The sequence below is a fragment of the Microtus pennsylvanicus genome, chromosome 7, assembly GCF_037038515.1.
Source record: "Microtus pennsylvanicus isolate mMicPen1 chromosome 7, mMicPen1.hap1, whole genome shotgun sequence".
In the NCBI taxonomy this organism is placed as follows: domain Eukaryota; kingdom Metazoa; phylum Chordata; class Mammalia; order Rodentia; family Cricetidae; genus Microtus; species Microtus pennsylvanicus.
Genome location: NC_134585.1, coordinates 95,372,887 through 95,391,749, shown reverse-complemented (window position 1 = coordinate 95,391,749; position 18,863 = coordinate 95,372,887). Strand labels below are relative to the sequence as shown.

The 18,863-nt window shown below is 43.9% G+C and overlaps 1 protein-coding gene across 1 annotated transcript; it reads left to right on the top strand.

The window, feature by feature from the left end:
• Positions 1–558: 558 nt before the first annotated feature.
• Positions 559–18,663, top strand: Gclm (glutamate-cysteine ligase modifier subunit). The gene is made up of 7 exons (XM_075981476.1): positions 559–1,073; positions 10,018–10,083; positions 12,519–12,603; positions 13,828–13,887; positions 14,432–14,634; positions 16,602–16,716; positions 17,950–18,663. Exons 1-7 carry the CDS (start codon positions 948–950, stop codon positions 18,117–18,119), a joined length of 825 nt encoding a protein of 274 aa, XP_075837591.1. The 5' UTR covers positions 559–947; the 3' UTR covers positions 18,120–18,663.
• Positions 18,664–18,863: the final 200 nt, after the last annotated feature.

Sequence of the window (18,863 nt, the reverse complement as noted above, 5' to 3'; positions counted from 1 at the left end):
CCAAGGGGATGGAGAAGAATCACAGCCTGTAAGAGTGTGGGTGATAAAGTTTTCTCTGTCATCATCTGCTCTTTTTGCTTATCTGGAAACTAACCGCCCTTTGGTAGTCTTATTATTTAACGTTTTGTGGGCTTAGGCCTATAGGCTTCTGAAAGGGAAAGCTAGTGTATTCTCTGACTTCATACAGTACCAGCAAATAGAGTCACCAGTTCGGGAGAAAGATTCTTGAGCAAAGCAAAACAAAACCATAGCAGGGCGCGGGGAGGGGGACGCCGGCACGTGCCCACCCGCCTAGGAGACATAAAACCAAGCGGGCCCTCTAAGATGGATCTCGGGCTGTCTAATCAAGAGGCCGTGCCCAGAGCGGCAGCGCGGCAGCCATTGGCTGGGGAGCGCTTCCCGGGGGCCATGAACTCTCCGGAGGCGCCGGCGCCGTAGGCCGCGCGCCGCGCTCTGGCCGGCAGGGGGCGCCCTTCCGCGCGCTGCGCTCCCCGCGGCGCCTCCCGCCCGCGCCCCGCTCGCCTGGCGCCACGCCCGCCGCAGGCCGAGGGCCAGTCACCCGCGGGCCTGCGCCCCGCCGGCCCTCCGCGCCCCGCCCCTGGGCCGCCGCGGGACGAGTAACGGTTACGAAGCACTTTCTCGGCTTCGGTTTCTGCTTAGTCATTGTCTTCCAGGAAACAGCTCCCTCCTGGCGGCGGTGGCCGCCGAAGCCGCAGCGGCCGTCCGCGCCAGCGCCTCCCTCCGGGACCGCCTCTCGGTCGCCGCCCGGCCTCCTCGGGCCCGAGCTCACACACCGGGCTGTGGCCGCGCGGAATCGGCAGCCTCGCGCTCGCCTCTCGGGCCTGGGACACCGCGCCCTGCGTGGCCTCAGTCTTCCCAGCCCGCCCCCTCCGCGGCCCAGTCGCTCTCCGGTCTCCCCCACCACCCCCTTCAAGGCGGCAGCTGCCATGGGCACCGACAGCCGCGCGGCCGGGGCGCTCCTGGCGCGGGCCAGCACTCTGCACCTGCAGACGGGGAACCTGCTCAACTGGGGCCGCCTGCGGAAAAAGTGCCCGTCCACGCACAGCGAGGAGGTGAGCGCGGTGGGGCCGGGCCCCGGGGAGTGGGGGCTGCGGGGGCTGCGGGACGTCCCACGGGCCTCGGGCAGGTGGGGACGGGCTCGGCCCGCCCCGGAGCCTGTCCCCGGGGTGGGGGTGGGGGTCCGCGGTGAGCTGGGTGCTAGCCCGCGGTAGCAGGTGCCACTGCACTTTGGCGAGAGGCGAGGGACACCTTCGCCAATCTCTTGGTTCATCTCCCAACTCGCCAGCTCACAGAGTCCCTTGCCTGGCTGGGGAAGTTGGACAGAGCCACTGCAGCCCCGCATCCTCATCGTCCTTCCCTCTCCCCTAGCCAGCTAAAGGAATATTTAGCCGATAGATGAACCAACAAGTACTCTGGACTTTGACATCATTGACATTAGTTTCTTTATCTATTGTGCTGAGTTAGGATTTGGGGTACTTACTGGAAGTTAACATTTTATTTACTTCAGAACTAACAGCACGATGGCACACGCCTTAAATCCCAGCCCTGGGGAGGCAGAGGCAGGAGGGTTTCTTAGTTCGAGGCCAACCTGGTCATAAGCGAGTTTCAGGGCTAATCCTGTCTTAACCCCCTCCCCCAGTAAACCCTGATTACTGGAAGTGACAGTTTAATGTAGAAGTTCTCCATGGACCATGCAACTAATTGCAGAGGCATATTGCATATGGAACACGTTTGCACTTAAAACAAAATCGATGTGCAGTTATGTGTTGGAAGTAATAAGCTGGGAATGGTGCGCTGCTCTGATACCCAGACTAATGGGCTGAGGCAAGAGGCCAGCCTGGGCTACGATGTGAGACCCTGTCTCAGAAACTAAATAAGATAAATAGGAATGCTTTAAAAACAAAACATTGACATTTAGGAGCTGTAGATTTTGAGAGCGTCTTCCTGTCTGTAACTTTAACCCTGAGTAATATCCTGTCATCGAGTTGTGGGAAGTGAAAGATGGTATATGCAAATCCTCAGACGGTTAATCAACCACACCATCAGAAAGACAAACACATCCTGAGGAAAGAATACATTTCCGAAGTGATGTCATACTGTAACCTTAGTGTCTGTGATGGGAGACAAGCCCCGGATCTTCTAATGAGACAGAGTATACAGCGGCACCTGGCATCCTTCTTGCTGTAAGCTGAGAGCCTGCACAGTCAGATTTAGGAACCTGAGACCCTTGCCTAGGCCGTGTGTGTTCAGGTTCCAGGAAAGTTTGTATGTTTTGTTTAAGCTGCCCACTTTACCTATTTCTCCGGAAGGTATTACTGCACTTTGGTATAGAGCGCCCTCATTTCTCCCTGCCCAGAGTTCAGTAGGGCATTTTGCCATGAGTGCCAATGTACTGGGTGAAACATTCTCTTACCTTATCTGACCATAACACACTAGTGACTTTCAATTTTTTTAATGTTTTATTCTGCGAGAATTTCAGTACCTCTCTCAATCATCATCAGAGAGACTTTCAAAAAATTTTTGACTGAGAATAATAAGTAATTTTATCTATTCAGTTCATAGGTTTCTATTTCTATGTGCATTGGGGAATATTTTAAGGTTTGTGACTTTTGTTTTTGCCGCATTTGTTTAACTCTGTGATTCTTTGCCTGTCTAAAACACCTGATGGTCCTAATAAAGAGCTGAACAGCCAATAGCCAGGCAGGAGTAAGAAGGCGTGGGGCTGCCAGGCAGAGAATAAATAGGAGAACTGAGAAAGAGAAGGCATAAGAGAACAAGGAGGGGAGGACATCAGGGGCCAGTCACCCAGCTACACAGCAAGCCAGGGAGAAAGAAGTAAAGAAAGGTATACAGAAATATAGAAAGATAAAAACCCAGAGGCAGAAGGTAGTCAGGATAACATAAGTTAAGAAGAGCTGGCAAGAAAGAAGCTAAGGTCAGGCATTCATAACTACGAATAAGCCTCTGTGTGTGATTTATTTGGGAGCTGGGCGGTGGGCCCCTCAAAAAGACAAAAGAATAAAACATTATACAATATGTGTGTTTATCCCCACATTAGGAACAGGTTGCACAAAAGATTATTAATCCCTGCATACTGTATAGTAGATGTTTTTTCAATCCTGTTGAACTTTATAAAACTTGATTTTTTTTTTTAAGCCAGGCATGGTGGCACATGCCTTTAATTCCAGAACTTGGAGGCAGGGATCTCTGAGTTTGAGGCCATCCTGATCTATAGATTGAGTTCCAGGACAGCCAGGGCTACACAGAGAAACGCTGTCTCAAAGAAACAAAAACAAATAAGCAAATAAATAAATAACCTGGGCTAAAGTGACCCAGCTAATTCAATGACTCTTATTCCTCAACATTATTTGCCATTTATAAAAATATTATTGACTTTTAAATTATGTTCTGTGTTTGTGCATGTGGGTGTGTCAGATCCCTGTGGAATCACAGGTGATTGGGAACCGCCTTATGGGTGTGGAGAATCAAATCTGAGCCATCTGCAAGAGCGGTAGGTGCTCATAACCACCAAGCCATCCCTCCAGCTCTTTAAAGATGGAGACTTAAGTGCAGTCATGTGCAGTGTGAAAAGCACTATTCAGAGGGATTTGTCATGGTCTATAGTGTTTTACTCAGGATGTTTCAGAAGAGTCGGACAGAAGCTAAAACTTGAACATGTTGAGGAGAAGCCCCTAGAAGGTCAGCATGTTGTGAGGAAGTCATAGCAGATTCGTTAGAATGCGGTGGATGTGTTTTGTTTCTACACAGAATTCTCTCCTGTGTGTGAGCTCAGAGGCTGGTGCCTGATAATTTCCTCTATTACTTTCAATCTTGATTTTTAGACAGGGTGTCACACTGAGCCCAGAGCTCACAGATTGGTTAGACTAGGCTGTCTCACTCCATCATGCCCCCCCCCCCCCGACAGGTTATGGCCCCCACCACCACGCCTGGCTTTCGCCTAGGTGCTGGGATGTGAGTTCAGGTCCTCACGCTTGTGCAGCAGGTATTTACCTCCAGAGCCGTCTCCTCAGGCTTGGCATAAAGAATGTGTTGTTTGAAACAGTTCTGCTTCACTGATGAGATTAAGGAAATTGGAAAACAATAAAGAACCACTATTGTTTTCAAGGCCTGATAATTTTTTTTTCACTTTTAAAGATTCTTATTTTTTTTTGAATTTTTTAATATTTTTTATTTATTTTTTCAAACAATGTATTTTGATCATATTTCCCCTCTGTGATTGCTCCTAGATCCTCCCCATCTCCCTACCCATCCAACTTTGTTTTCTCTTTTCAAAAAACAGAAAAGCCCACCAAACCTCAAAATGAACAAACAAAAGACCAGTAAGACAAAACATAACAAGACAAAGCAAAACAGTTCACAAAAAAAAAAAAAAAGCCGAGGAGTTGTGGGGCCTGCCCTGGAGTTGGGTTGATGGATGTTTTTCTCTTTGCCAGTTGGTATCAACTGCACATAGCTTCAAGGTCCACTCCCTCTCCTAGTGCTGGGAACCCGTCTGGCTTGGACCTGTACAGGTCTTGTGTGCTGCCACGGTCTGAGTGTTTATATGTGTGTGCCTGGAAGACACTGTGTGTGCTTGGAGTCGCCCGTCCCTCTGGCTCCTCCAGTCTCTCCACCTCTGCCCAGATCCCTGAGCTCTGAGAAGGTGAAGTCATCACTTAGGGCTCTGGTTCCAAGTCTGTACTCTGTAAACATTGTCCTGTTTGGTCTGTTACTTCCCATCTGCTCTCAGAAGTGGCTGCTCTGAGGTAAGCTGAACGAGGCGCTCATCGCCAAGAGCTTTGTGTGATAGCCTTCATTTTTCATTTTGAGTTTTATTTTAGTCTGGGTTGTCATTAGTGATTCTACTTCTTTGTTCAGTTCTACTTTAATGTTCTGTGCTGTTTTCATATTCAGCTGTGTAGTAACCATCTTCTTCATTCAGACATTTACTACTTTAATATTCTGTACTGTTTTCATATTCAGCTGTGTATTAACAGTCTTCTTCATTTTAAGACATTTACTCACGTCCTCTTTAAGGTCCTTGAACAGTTGCTATTTTCAAGTCTTTGTCTTGTGCTTCAACTAAATTCCTTTTCTCAGGGCCTCTTGCAGGAGAGGTGGGCACAAAGGAGATGGGCTAGGAAGGAAGGCTCAGAGATTGTTATTTTGTCCAGACTCAGAAGTAGAGGCTCTCAGCGAGGACAGCCTGCATGTCTTGGCAGTCTGTCCCTGATGTTATTCCTTGACATTCTTCATTCTCTTGTCCAAAAGCTTAGTGTATTCTGCAGCCTCATTTTTCCTAGTTATCGTTTCTTCAGAGCAGTTGGTGATTGTGTTCCAGGTAGAATGACAAGATAGCGAACCGTGGGTGCTTCTCGCCTTCTTTGTTTAAGGGCTTTATGGCAGCGTTAGTGGACCTCATCTTCACAGGGCTTGAGAAGGCTGAGGGCTCTGCTAGCTCTTTGGGCCTCAACTGCCGCAGCACAGTAGGATCTGGCAGTCGGGGAATATCTCTCTCTCTCTCTCTCTCTCTCTCTCTCTCTCTCTCTCTCTCTCTCTCCAATATCCAAGTTGAGAACGCTCAAATTGGCATCCAGAATGCACCCCAAACATGCGCTTTCTTGCTGCAGTTCTCCTCGGTCTATAGTAAGAATGCCCCTTGCTCAACAGCATGTCCACACTGATGAAGATCAAGACAGCCTGCTTCATGAAGAGACCTCATTTGCCATCCCCACCACTGATCACACCTTATTACCCTTCCACTCTTTACTCAGGGCATCGGCAGTAACTTTCTGTTTGTTTTTGAGACAAGGAATCACTGTGTACCCGACTGGCCTGAAACTCACTATACAGAGCTTGCTGACTTCAGATTCTTAGAGATCTGCTGCCACTATCTTCCACGCGCCAGCACGCCCTGCCTGAGCTGTCTGAGTTCTGAGTGGGATTGAACCATAGGTACCACCAGCCTCATATATCCAAAACTCACTTCTGCAATTCTTTTTCATGCTTTATTCCCATCTCGGTGGTACTTGTCACCTAGCAGCTGTGGCTAAAAGCAATATAATCTGTCTCTACTCCTTCCTTTCTTCTCTCCCCTCCCTTCCTCCTTTTCTTTCTGCTTTGCTTTCTTCCATCTCTCCTTTCCTCCCCTACACCCTCCTTTCCCTTTTGTTTGTTTACTTACTCATTTCGTCATTCATTCTTTGAAACAGAGTCTTCAAATACGTTGCCCAGGCTGGTCTCAAAATCATGACATTCCTGTCTCAGACTCCCCACGATTACAGGCTTGTGTCACCTGGACTAGGTAATTGGAGTCACTTTTCAACTCCCTACTGATGCCATGAATGCACTTCCGGGACTTCCTGCTTCCCTCCACTGCTATGGCTCTTGGGGAAGCCATCACTATTTTTGAATTGCTGTTACTGGTGGGAATTCCTACTTTATCTTGGACAATTCCAGTGGATTGTAATAGAACAGCCAGATAGATCTCTTTCAGCTTAAGTCAGAGAGATACTACTTTCCCCCTAAAAATACACCAAGCTTCCAGGAGCCACAAGGAATCACAGGCAGATTTCTCTGTCTGCCTGCTCCCACTCCTGTGACCACTGTGCGCCGGTCAAGTGCAGCCCACACTGCTTCCCCGCGTAGACTATACCTCAGTACTCGGTCTTACTGCTCATCTACCCGAGTTTCTTCCACATCACTTCTCTGCTCACTTACTTCCGCTCCGAGGTCTTTCTTCACAGTCAAGTCTTTGTGCACTCTCTTAAGTTAGAGTTCCTGCCCTCCGGACACTCCTTATGCTCTTCTGAATTTTCCCACACTGCCCACAATTTATTTCTTTTAACTCTTGTCACTTCTAGAATGACAACTCAAAGCGCAGGAGGTTTTAGTATTGTATCTGGGCCTGGTGTCCATTTACTAAATACTTGTTGCAAATATGCTTTCAGAAAAGAGGCCACTTCTTTAAAGGTGAGTTTGTCTTGTTTGGTTGGGGGATTCATCAGCAGGGCCTTACTGTATGAACCAGTCGTCTTCCCAGAGGGAAGGACCTTAAAATACTTCAAGATGGGAGCTAAAGCGCTGCGCATCGGTTGTTCACCTCTAATCCGTCCTGCTGTGTCGGCGCTCACTGGTTTATAAGAGGACATTGACTTCTTCTATACATACGCTGTGTAAATAAGGAGCTGCAAGAGAAGATAGGCTAAAATGAGACAGCCATGAGGAGGACAGGAGGTGCTGAAGACGGCAGAGGTCGTGTGTAGCAAGAAGTGGAGAGGAATTGAGGAAGGAGGGTGTGAGGGAAGGGGAGGAATGGGAATAAGGAGGAAAGGAACAGCAAATTCTGTTCTGAAAAACACAGAAATGAAACTTAATTCTTTGTAAGCTAAAAAACAAAATAAAAGCCTCCAAAACTTAAAAAAAAGAAATATATATAGTAATTGTGTGGGAAAGATTATCAGATAGTTTTCATCTGACTTTAATTATGCTTTGCATAACAATACAGATCTTGTAACTTGAATCTAGATGAGTTATTGTGGGTGGCACAAATATTAACCTAAGTGGCTCTGTTACCTTGAATGGTACCCTCTTGCCTCTTGTAATTATCTGTACTAAGTGGTAAAATGCATGTCATATTAATCTTTATCGTAAGCAGTCATAGGTGAAATAGTGAGTTCCAAAGTTTGGTCCCTATTGCCATTCAGAAAATGCTTTTGCAACTCGGGCTTTTAGTTACTGATTTCCCTTTCCATTGATCGCCATGGCTTCAGAACCTCTGTACCCTCGGCTGGCTTTAAAGTGGTGACTTTTCGCTGCGGAGTTGGTTAATGAGTGATCAGAAGTAAGTTCAGGGCCAGGCCATGCGGTGGCTCAGCAGTGCTTGCCTCCAGGCAGGACAGCCTGAGACCTACTCCTGACACACATCTGTAGGAGAGACCTGCCTGTCAATACACAATAAAACAATATAATACATTTTAAAAATGAGTTAGGTGAGGGGTTACAGAGATGGCTCAGCAGCTGGGAGCACTTGTTCTTGCAGAGGACTGGGGCTTGATTTCCAGCACCCACTTGGTGGTTCACAACCATTGTAACTCCAGTTCCAGGGGACCCAATGCCTTCTGATCTCCACGGGCACCATGCACACACATGGTATACATACATATATGCAGGCAAAACACACATAAAATAAAATTAGTAAATCTAATAAAAACTTAAAAGTAAGTTTAGTGAGCTGGGCGGTGGTGGCGCACGCCTTTCTTTAATCCCAGCACTCGGGAGGCAGAGGCAGGTGGATCTCTGTGAGTTTGAGACCAGCCTGGTCTACAGAGCTAGTTCCAGGACAGGCTCCAAAGCCACAGAAAAACCCTGTCTTGAAAAAAAAAAAAGTAAGTTTAGTGAATAATGAAATGGCATATTTTTTTAATAGATGTCACTAACATGCTTAGAATATAGTAATAAATAGCATTTTCTAATTTTTTCTGTTATGTATATCTAGGTCTTTGCTCATTAAATAAATATACATCTTATATGAGACCACTATCACTGACCTTGAGGTAAATACAAATGCATATTTTAATTTAGTATAAAAATTATAAAAACACTGGAGATAAGGTAAGAAGTGTCCTGTGTGTTGGGAGATGATTTACACATTGTCATGATGCGAGGTGATTCATGCTGACAGCTTTTCAGGCTGTAGAATTATGTAGCAATTGGAATGTTAAAATGAAAGTTCTGGTTGTTCTAAGACTCTTTGGCAGATCCATGATTGAGCTCGGAGTCTGAATGTTTACATGTTTTGGTACTGGAGACTGAATCAAAGGCTGGCCTCAGGGATGCTGGGCAGCTGCTCTGTTACTGCACTGTGTCCCTGAACCAAGATTGATTTTAAAAAAAGTATATGTGTGTTTCACCTGTATATATGTCAGTGCACCACTTTGGTGCCTGATACTGTGGAGGCCAGAAGAGGGTGTTGGTTCTTCTGAAACTGAGGGTAACAGACACTCGAGAGCTGCAGAATGGGTCCTGGGAATTGAGCCTGGATCCTCTGAAGAATAGCCAGTGCTGTTAGCCACTGAGCCTTTTCTCCAGCCCTAGGTTTGAATTTATAATAATCTAACTCAGGTAAATCTAATTTAGAAGTTCCTCTGGCCATACTTACTCTTTGTTACTTTTTAAAATTTTATTTTTATTTATGTGTATGTGTGTTTTTGTGCTGCTTGTCTGTGTATGCACATGTACGCAGTTGTCCACAGGCCAGAAGCAGGCATTAGTTCCCTGCTACTGGACTTACTGCTGGTTGTGAGCTGCCTGATGTAGGTGCTGGGAACCGACAAGTGCTCGTAACTGCTGAGCCTTCAGGGCAGCACAGTATTTGTTTTTGAGGAGCGTAGCGTAGGGACAGGGACTTACGTGATTTCTGTTCACACTCCACGCTTAGATCCAAAGGCTCAGTTATTTAATGCAGAGCTTGTCCTGCTTCCACCTCCTACATGCTGGAATTAGAGTTTTGTGCTCTGCAACCTGGCCCACGTCTTTTTATAACTTTATTCTTGAAATAAAGTCGTAGTTTACTTATAAATACTTTAATGTCTTAAAGTTTCACTGGTACAAAATCACCATCAAAATAATGAGATTATTACTTTCAGCCAGGAGCGAATCAAGGTCCAGGTGTGGTGGCACATGCTTTAATACAGTATTCGGGAACAGAGGCAGGAGGATCTCTGTGAGTTTGAGGCCAGCCTGGTCTACAGAGTGAGTTCCAGGATAGCCAGGGCCATGTGGACTCTGCTTCAAAAATAAATGAATGAATGAATGACTAAATAAGAGCAAGGTTTGACTTTATAGTGTAGGAGACAAAAATCTTAGAGGACTAAGCCTGGGTTGCTTAGCGTTTTCTATTAACACCTCCTCCCCTCCTTCACTTACTAATGCATCTTTACTGAGTACTGGGTATGGAGAGCTGTTGATTAACCTTGAAAATGATGCTTTTTGCAGCTTCGAGACTGTATCCAAAAGACCTTGAATGAGTGGAGTTCCCAAATCAGCCCCGATTTGATCCGGGTAAGTGGAATGTGAATGCAGAAATCTGCAGGCCTAAGCAGATGTGGTGTAAGCAGGAAGTTGACTTTCTCAGTTTGGTGAGTGAAGTCCAGTAGGCAGTTCGCCATAAAGCCAGCCCTTTGTGCTCTTCTGCTGAAGCGGCCACGGGGCCGAGCATCCAGCAGAAGTCTGGTCTACAGTTGCTTCCCCATTTGGTTTTTCCTGCTTAGTTCCTCACCCACCAGTGTCTCGGTCTAGTATAAGAATGACAGCCCACCTTGGCTGGTAGGTTGCTTTGGTAGAATGTCACCCCAATAATATAGCTAGGAACAACTTTTTATTTCTGGGGCAGAGTTTCTCTGTGTGGCCTTTGCTGTCTTGGAACCTACTCTTTTTAAAGATTTATTTACTTATTATTTGTACAGTTTTCTGCCTGCATGTAGGCCAGAAGAGGACCTCAGATCTCATTATAAATGGTTGTGAGTCACCATGTGGTTGCTGGTAATTAAACTCAGGACCTTAGAGCAGGCAATGCTCTTACCATTGAGCCATCTCTCCTGCCCCTAGGAACAACTTTTTAAATGTCAGTTTCTCATGAAACAGTAAGGAACTATATTTCATTAAGTGTACCTGGCCATTTCCAAAGAAGTTACCAGTCCCGGTAAGTATCTACATCTGCTCTAAAATCCAGCTGAGACAAAGACTTGTGTTTAGTCATGCACTAGTTAGAAGCATGGAAGAGCAACCAGGCACATGTCTATGACTCCAGTCCTTGAGAAACTCCATTCAAGAGAATTGAGTTTGAAGCCAGTGTGGGCTATAGCAAAACTATTTTAAACAAATATATATAGTGGTTCCTTTTGGACATTCTTTTTTTTTAACCATCTAAGTGCTGTACAGAAATGGTTAATGTCTGTTTATCTGAAATAACCATTGCTATCTGTGTCTGTCTTTGTCAATGCTTTGTACTGATTTGTGATGGATATCATAATGTGTGCAGGAGCCACAAGGAAGGCATTATTTGTTTTGTTAAATCTTAGGCAGTATGTTTCTGACTGATAGATGCTATCTTTTTATTGTTATCTTAATAGATTATTCATTGTGATGTATTGGAGTGGTCCTTGCCATTTAAAAAATTATACTGAAGAAGACTGTAAACAGAGACTGTTCTTTCATTTTGCAGCCACCCAGACCCGAATAATCACACAAAAACTATATTCATTACAATACTGTTTGACCAATGGCTCAACCGTATTCCTAGATAGCTCTTACATCTTAAGTTAACCCGTTTCTATTAATCTGTGTATTGCCAGTAGGCTGTTGCTTACTGATGTGGGCATGTTACTCCTTCGGTGGTTACATGGTGTCTCTCTGACTCTACCTTCTTTCTCCCTGCATTCAGTTTAGTTTTTCCGCCTACCTACTTTCTGCTCTGCCATAGGCCAAAAAAAGCTTCTTTATTAACTAGTGGTAATAAAACATATTCATAGCAAACATAAGGGAATCCCATATCAGAAAATAACTATTTTAACTTAAAATATTTGCAGTTACAAAACTGAATATACTATTGTCCTACAGTCTATGCTTTGGTATCTGCACAATACCTATTTTGAATAATGGCATGTTAAAATCTTTTAAAAATCTTTGATATACAAAGTGTCTTAGTTGCTATTCTATTGCTGTGAAGAGACACAATGACCAAGAGAAAGCATTTAATTGGGGGCTGCTTACGGTTTTAGAGAGGTAATCCATGGCTATCATGGCAGGAAGCTGGCAGGCGTGGCACTGGAGCAGTAGCTGAGAGCTTTACATCCTGATCCACAGGCTGCAGGCAGAGCAAGAGACTGTGCCTGGCATGGGCCTGTGAAACCTCCATGCCCACTCCCAGTGACACACCTCATCCAACAAGGCCACACCTCCTAATCCAAAGGTTCGGTAGCCTTACTTGAGCGGACTGACACATCTCCTAGTGATGTGCAGCTATGGATCCAGCAAATGCCTTTTCTCAGTAGCTGTCTGCAAGAACCACCAGGAGCATGTGCTTTCAGTTGACAGTATACCTTTACAAATCCAACTCTCCAGTCCTCTGCATAACTTAGTTAGAAGGAATCCTGATCTCTCTCACACAAAACATCAGACTGGTCTACTACAAATGAGAAATAGCAACTAAGACACTTTGTATATCAAAGATTTTTAAAAGATTTTAACATGCCATTATTCAAAATAGGTAATTTTCATTGATTTTAAAGTAAAATTCTCTTCTAACACCTCACATAACTCTACACTCTTCTGTTTTCTCCAGAAAATAGAAATTCTCTCTCTCAACATCTGCACTTTATGCTTAGAAAGTTCATTAGACCTCAAAAAGATCTTTGCGTCTGAAATGCTTAGGACAATCAGAGACTTTACCACCAGTAGGACTAGCTTTATGTCCATTGAACTTGTGTTTCCTGCAGGAGTTTCCAGATGTCTTGGAATGCACCGTGTCCCATGCAGTTGAGAAGATAAACCCTGATGAAAGAGAAGAAATGAAAGTGTCTGGTAAGCGCCCCCTTTACCGGTCACTCTCCCATGCTGTGAACTGAGGGACATGAGAGCGAATCCTTCCTCCTGACAGCCAGGTCATTAGTGAGGAAACCAGACGAAGGCCAGTCTAATGTCAGCTCTGAGGAGTGGGTTATAGGAAGTCAGAGCTGAGGACCATGGAGTGCTGATGTTTCTATTTCTTGTGATTTATGTGTACTCAGCAGTGGAAAGGTTCAAGTAGAAAATGGAAAGGAGAGGGGATGGTTAGGAACAGTGTCTGCAGAGCGAACAGATCTCCCCTTCCTGGGTGTTGGTGAGCAGTGCAGACACTGCCTGGAGTCCAGAAGGAAATCTGGGCAGCCAGCTCTGTGGAGAGAGTGATGTATGCGTACATCCAGCAGTGTCCGTGCCTGCTGAGTCAGCGGTGGGAAGCTAACACTTTCTGCCCTCAGCTTACAGGCAGCGTAGCAGAGCTCAGTAACTCCTGAGCTTGCCTAGATTCAAGTTCCTGGATGTATAGGTTACTGACTAGAATAGTCTAGGGTTAGCAAGTGTTCAGCCTCTCTGAGCCTCAGTTTGTTTATCTCTACAATGGGATTCAATTGTTTTACAGGCTTCTTTATAGTATGGATGAAAGAACAAAAGAGGCTCATAGCTAGGGCAGTGCTTGCCACAAAGTAGTAAAGAATAACTGTTATTACTAACATTGACAGGGACACGTATGACGGGATTATAAAATAGGAATGGCCTTTTCGTTCCAATCATAATACCACGTGATACAAATGCATTACCATCAAGCTGAACCTCAACCAGGGAAAGTTTTTCAGCGTGTATCGTGGACTCTAACGCTGGACTTCTCTGCTAAGGGAGCTCCAATGGCTGCTTGCCAGGAGAAGCAACAGGACCTAGATGTTTTAGGAAGATCTGGTAGTAGAAAAGAGGGGACAGATAAACAAGTGCACAAGGACACTTGTTGCATATGTTGAACGCCAGTCACTGTATAAGTGCTGTAGTAGTTTGAATGTAATTTGCCCCATAAGCTCATAGGGAGTGGCACCATTAAGAGGTGTGGCTTTGTTGGAGTAGGTGTGGCCTTGTCAGAGCAAGTGTGGCACTGTGGAGGTGGGCTTTGAGGTCTCAGACATGCTCAAGCCATGGGAGAGCACAGTAGGATGCGGACACATAAGTAATAATGAGGTGTGGATACATGGGGTGATCGACTTTTTCTTTGTTACCCAGCAAAGCTGTTCATTGTAGGATCAAATTCTTCATCATCAACTAGAAGTGCTGTTGACATGGGTAAGCAAAAATTTATCCCTCTCATAAAAATGGACTTTAATTATTTTAATCTAGATAAAGAAGATAAGATGATTTCAATTTTACCATTTAAACTTCTAGCCAAACTTTAAAGACTTGCATAGGACTAATTTTTAATTACATACAGTGATATTTTGATAGAAGTGTAAAAGATGTATTAATGTTCTCTGCTTGAGGATGAAATTTCTTTGTAATCATCATTAGGCCTTTAAATATTATACTATAGATAAAATACTAAAATCAGAGTACAAATACTGTGGATTCATTTCCAGCACCTGGTTAGATAAAAGTAAAGAAGGAAAACTACAAGGAAGAGGGCAGGTCAGAGACTTCTTGTCTGCTGCACAGAGAAGTAGGTGAATGGGCACTTAGAGACCTGTTGTAAATGACAGGTAAATTGTGCAATAATCTACTGTACAGAAAACTAGTTCATGACGTGGAATTCAGCGGACTTTGCTGAAGACGGTAATACTTGTTTCTAGCCTGTAACACACAGTTGTCCTGTCCATGTCTTCCTTCCCGTCAGCGTGCTCAGTCCTTGGAGTTGCGCAGCTGGACTCTGTCATCATTGCTTCGCCTCCCATTGAAGATGGAGTGAACCTTTCCTTGGAGCATCTGCAGCCTTACTGGGAGGAGCTAGAAAACTTAGTGCAGAGCAAGAAAATTGTTGCTATCGGCACCTCTGACCTCGACAAAACACAGCTGGAGCAGCTGTACCAGTGGGCACAGGTAGAGGGCGTCTGCATGCCAACACCTGCTACAGCTGTGGAGCAGCGTGCATTAGTGCATGTTCACTGTGGCTGACTCTACACGTGGGAGCTCGGAGACGGGCTTTATCTAAGGCAGTAGGAGCTTAGGTTTGGAGTTGGGTATGTCTTGTTGAACTGAGTATTCATCCTGCTTAAAATGGAAGAAGGAAACACTAAATGCTAAGTGTTCAGAGCAAGTGAATTAAACCATTCAGTCAGTTTTACATGTGGTGAAAATATTACACTGTGGGCATTATGGCTCTGATTTCTTAGGTAAGGAAATAAATGTAACAGTATTTTGTTTTTGTTTTTGTTTTTTTTTTTTTGCAGTTTTTCGAGACAGGGTTTCTCTGTGGTTTTGGAGCCTGTCCTGGAACTAGCTCTGTAGACCAGGCTGGTCTCGAACTCACAGAGATCCGCCTGCCTCTGCCTCCCGAGTGCTGGGATTAAAGGCGTGTGCCACCACCGCCCGGCCAGTATTTTCCTATTAAGTAAGAGGTATTAGACTTAGTCTATAGAACCTGATTTGGGGAAGAAATCATAAAGCCATCTCTCCACTCTGTGAACCTACAAAGTTATGAGGGAGGTTACCCACACCCTACGTTTATTTCCTATATCTTGTCTCTATTTCTTTTATTTCATTCTCAGCTGCTTCCTCAGAGTTGATGACAAGCAGGATGATTGCATTGTTCCTTCTCTTGTTGACTTGGTAGCAGTATGTGGCCAAGATACAGCTGGGGACTAAGTGATCTAGGAAGGATATAACAGCTAGCCAGTACAGCTGCTGGAAGTTAGGAGTTTCCTTAAATGCCTGAGTAGTAGCCATAGTAGCCACAGTTTATATCTTGAGATTCCCTGTTGCTAAAACCATTACACTTAGAATCACTGCTTCAGAGTCAGATGTACTGGACTATTAATTATTCCAGCAGGCTTTAATTTGAATCTTACTGGTAAGTATAATTATGTTTTCGTTTTTCCCTCAACCTGGAACTGTTTTCCTCATTATCACTAACATGGATTAGGAATGCATATATTAATACAGGTAGTCATGCAAAAGTATTCTATTAGTGAAGAATTGTCAAATATGGTTTTATGTTCTAAAATTTATTGCTTTCTTTTTTAAAAAGTGGAGGCTAGGGAAGTGACTTAGTTAGATACTTGCTATATTAGCATGAGGACCTAAGTTCAATTCCTAGCACCCCAAAAAAGCACACATTAAAAATATCTATCGAGGTAACATCTACCTGTGATACCAGCTCCTGGAGAAGGCAGAGACAGGAAGATTCCCTGGAGATCGATGGATGGCTAGCCAGTCTGGCTGAACTAGTGAGCTCCAGGTTCAGTGAGAGACCCTGTCTCCAAAAATATGGAGGAGAGTGACTGAGGAAATTGCCTGATACTAACCTCTGACTTCCACATGCACCATTCTACACACATGTGCAGACGAAGACACAAAATTGTGTAACTAAGCATGCAAAGCAATAGGCTAGCATGATAGCATTTTCATATATATATGTCAGTATACTAAGTTCTAATTAATTCCCCTCTCACCATACTTCGTTGGGGGGCTCCTTCCTTTCCTCCTCCCTGAAGTCCATTCTTCTCTTTCACCCTGTCAAGAGCTCTCCCTCCACTTTCTAAGTAATGCCCTAGACGCATACACAGGTGTCCACAGAGCCTGACATGAGGGAACGTGCAGAGGACTCTTCTGTGCCCAGCCTACTTCAGTCACGTGATTGCTTCTGGTTATTGCCCAGCCAGTGTCACAGTTTCCTTTCCTCTCTGGTGACTGGAACTCATGGTGTTTGTGGATCATGTTTTCTGTATGCATTCTGTTGATGGACATGTAGACTGGTTCTGTTTCTTAGCTACTGTGAATATTAGTTTTCTGCTTTCTGTGTTCTATATGACATAATTTAATACAGTTCATTTTATTTCCACTTTTAGGTAAAACCAAATAGTAATCAAGTTAATCTTGCCTCCTGCTGTGTGATGCCACCAGATTTAACGGCATTTGCTAAACAGTTTGACATACAGCTACTGACTCATAATGACCCAAAAGGTAAGCCTGATGTTTTCTCTTATGGAGAACAAAAGCTGTTTGTTTGGGGGCTGGGGGTTCAGGCCAATGATGGAATGTTTGCCTAGAATGCACACAGCCTGGGTTTGATCCCAACATTGTGCACACAAATTTTAGAAACACAAAAAGAAAACAAATGTTGAAATCTTAAGTATGTGCTATGATAAGTGTACAGTGTTGTTAAATGTAAATATTATTGTTAATTTAAAACATACAGTGTTAGTTTTGTCTCTGCCGTGGTGGAGTTGTAAATCAATTGGCAGGATCCTATGCCAGAGCATGGGAATGAACTAAACCATTTCTCTAGACACCACTTGTTTTCTCTTTTTTTTCCTAAGCAATGGGAGTAATGCTCTGATGAATGTACTTAGATATTGTGCTGTGGCCAAAGCAAAAGGTCAGAGTAAAACTGATTTCTTTTTGCCAGTGCTGAAGACTATGTTATGATATATACCAGATATACTAATGGGGAGTTAAATTCTTCTGTAGTTATACCTTTTTGTGCTTGTGTTATTATTTTCCCATGTAATTAAATATAATATTGTGCGAATCATCCTCTCTCTCTCTCTCTCTCTCTCTCTCTCTCTCTCTCTCTCTCTCTCTCTCTCTCTGTGTGTGTGTGTGTGTGTGTGTGTGTAGATGAGCACATACTAGAAAAAAATCCTGATGAAATATACAGTAATAGAAATGCTATTAATAGGGTTAGGATTGATTTTTTTTCCCTTTGGACTCTCTTGTATTTTCCCTGGTTGTACATTAGAATCTCCTGGAGATCTTCAAAAATTGCAGACTCCAGATTCCCTAACCAAAAGTTATGAACTAAAGAAACTGGGGTGCAGGGATGTGTTTTAAAAGAACTGATGGCATTTAATATTGTAGTTCAGCTTAGAGGATACGTGTATTTTATATTCAGTTTTGTTGTTCGTCTTTTGAGACTGGGTCTCCTGCAGCCATGCTGGCCTGGAGGCCACTATAAAGCCAAGAATGACCTGAACTTCTGATCCTCCTGCCTCCACCCCCAAGTGCTTAGTTTCAGCTCTGTGCCATCAGAGCTGGTTTATGTGGGTGGGGCAAACAATACCAGGTGCACTCTCGGCAAGCATGCTGCCAGCAGCTAACTTTCTGACCCTGTACTCAGTTTTGTTGTTGAAATGCTTACTTACATAGTCAAGAGCTTTTGTCTTCAGACCTGACTTGTTGGGATTGCTGTTTTAGAACTGCTTTCTGAGGCGAGTTTCCAAGAAGCTCTTCAGGAAAGCATCCCCGACATCGAAGCCCAGGAGTGGGTGCCATTGTGGCTGCTGAGATACTCCGTCATTGTGAAAAGCAGAGGAATTATCAAGTCAAAAGGTTACATTTTGCAAGCCAAAAGAAGGGGTTCTTAACTACAACTCAAGCTCAAAACTTATTGACCTGTATTTATCTCAGACATAAGATAAAAAATTCGTAAGAGAAAATTGAGATGTGTAAAAAAATCTAGCTCTTGCCTATAACAGGTGTCGTTGAGGCATTATCTTCAGTTGTCTGGCAGTGTGTTGTCAAGGTTTGAATACTTCTGCCTTTGCCTCAGCACTCACGGGAACCACTGTATTGTTTTCATTAAACTATTGTTTTCTAACTGAAATTGTCTATAAAGAAAAGTACTTGCAATATATTTCCTTTATTTTTATGAGTAATAGAAATCAAGAAAATTTGTTTTTAGATATATTTTGGCTTGGGCATCAGGGTGATATATACATATTTTTTATTTCCAAGATTCATTAATTGCTTCTTACTCTATACTCTATAACTAAGCAATTAAATTACAGTTGTTAAACAAGATACTGGAAGATATTTTTTCCTGTCATTGGCAAAATAATCTATCTCAGAGTAACTACAGCAGCTGCAATCTACTAGTAATGTAAATAAAATTCATTCTTTGATCCATGAGTGGAAACTTAATCTGTGTGTTCATACTAACTGGGATTTGACCATGTGCTCTGTGTCATGTTCTTTTCACCTATTATTTACAAAGGCAAGCCAAAGTGTATCTGAGAAAGAGGCTTGATGCTTTGGCAGTATTGTTAGGGAGTTTAGAAAAAGAACCACTGTCATCTTCAGATTCTTTGGGGCTCTTAGTGCATTCTTTC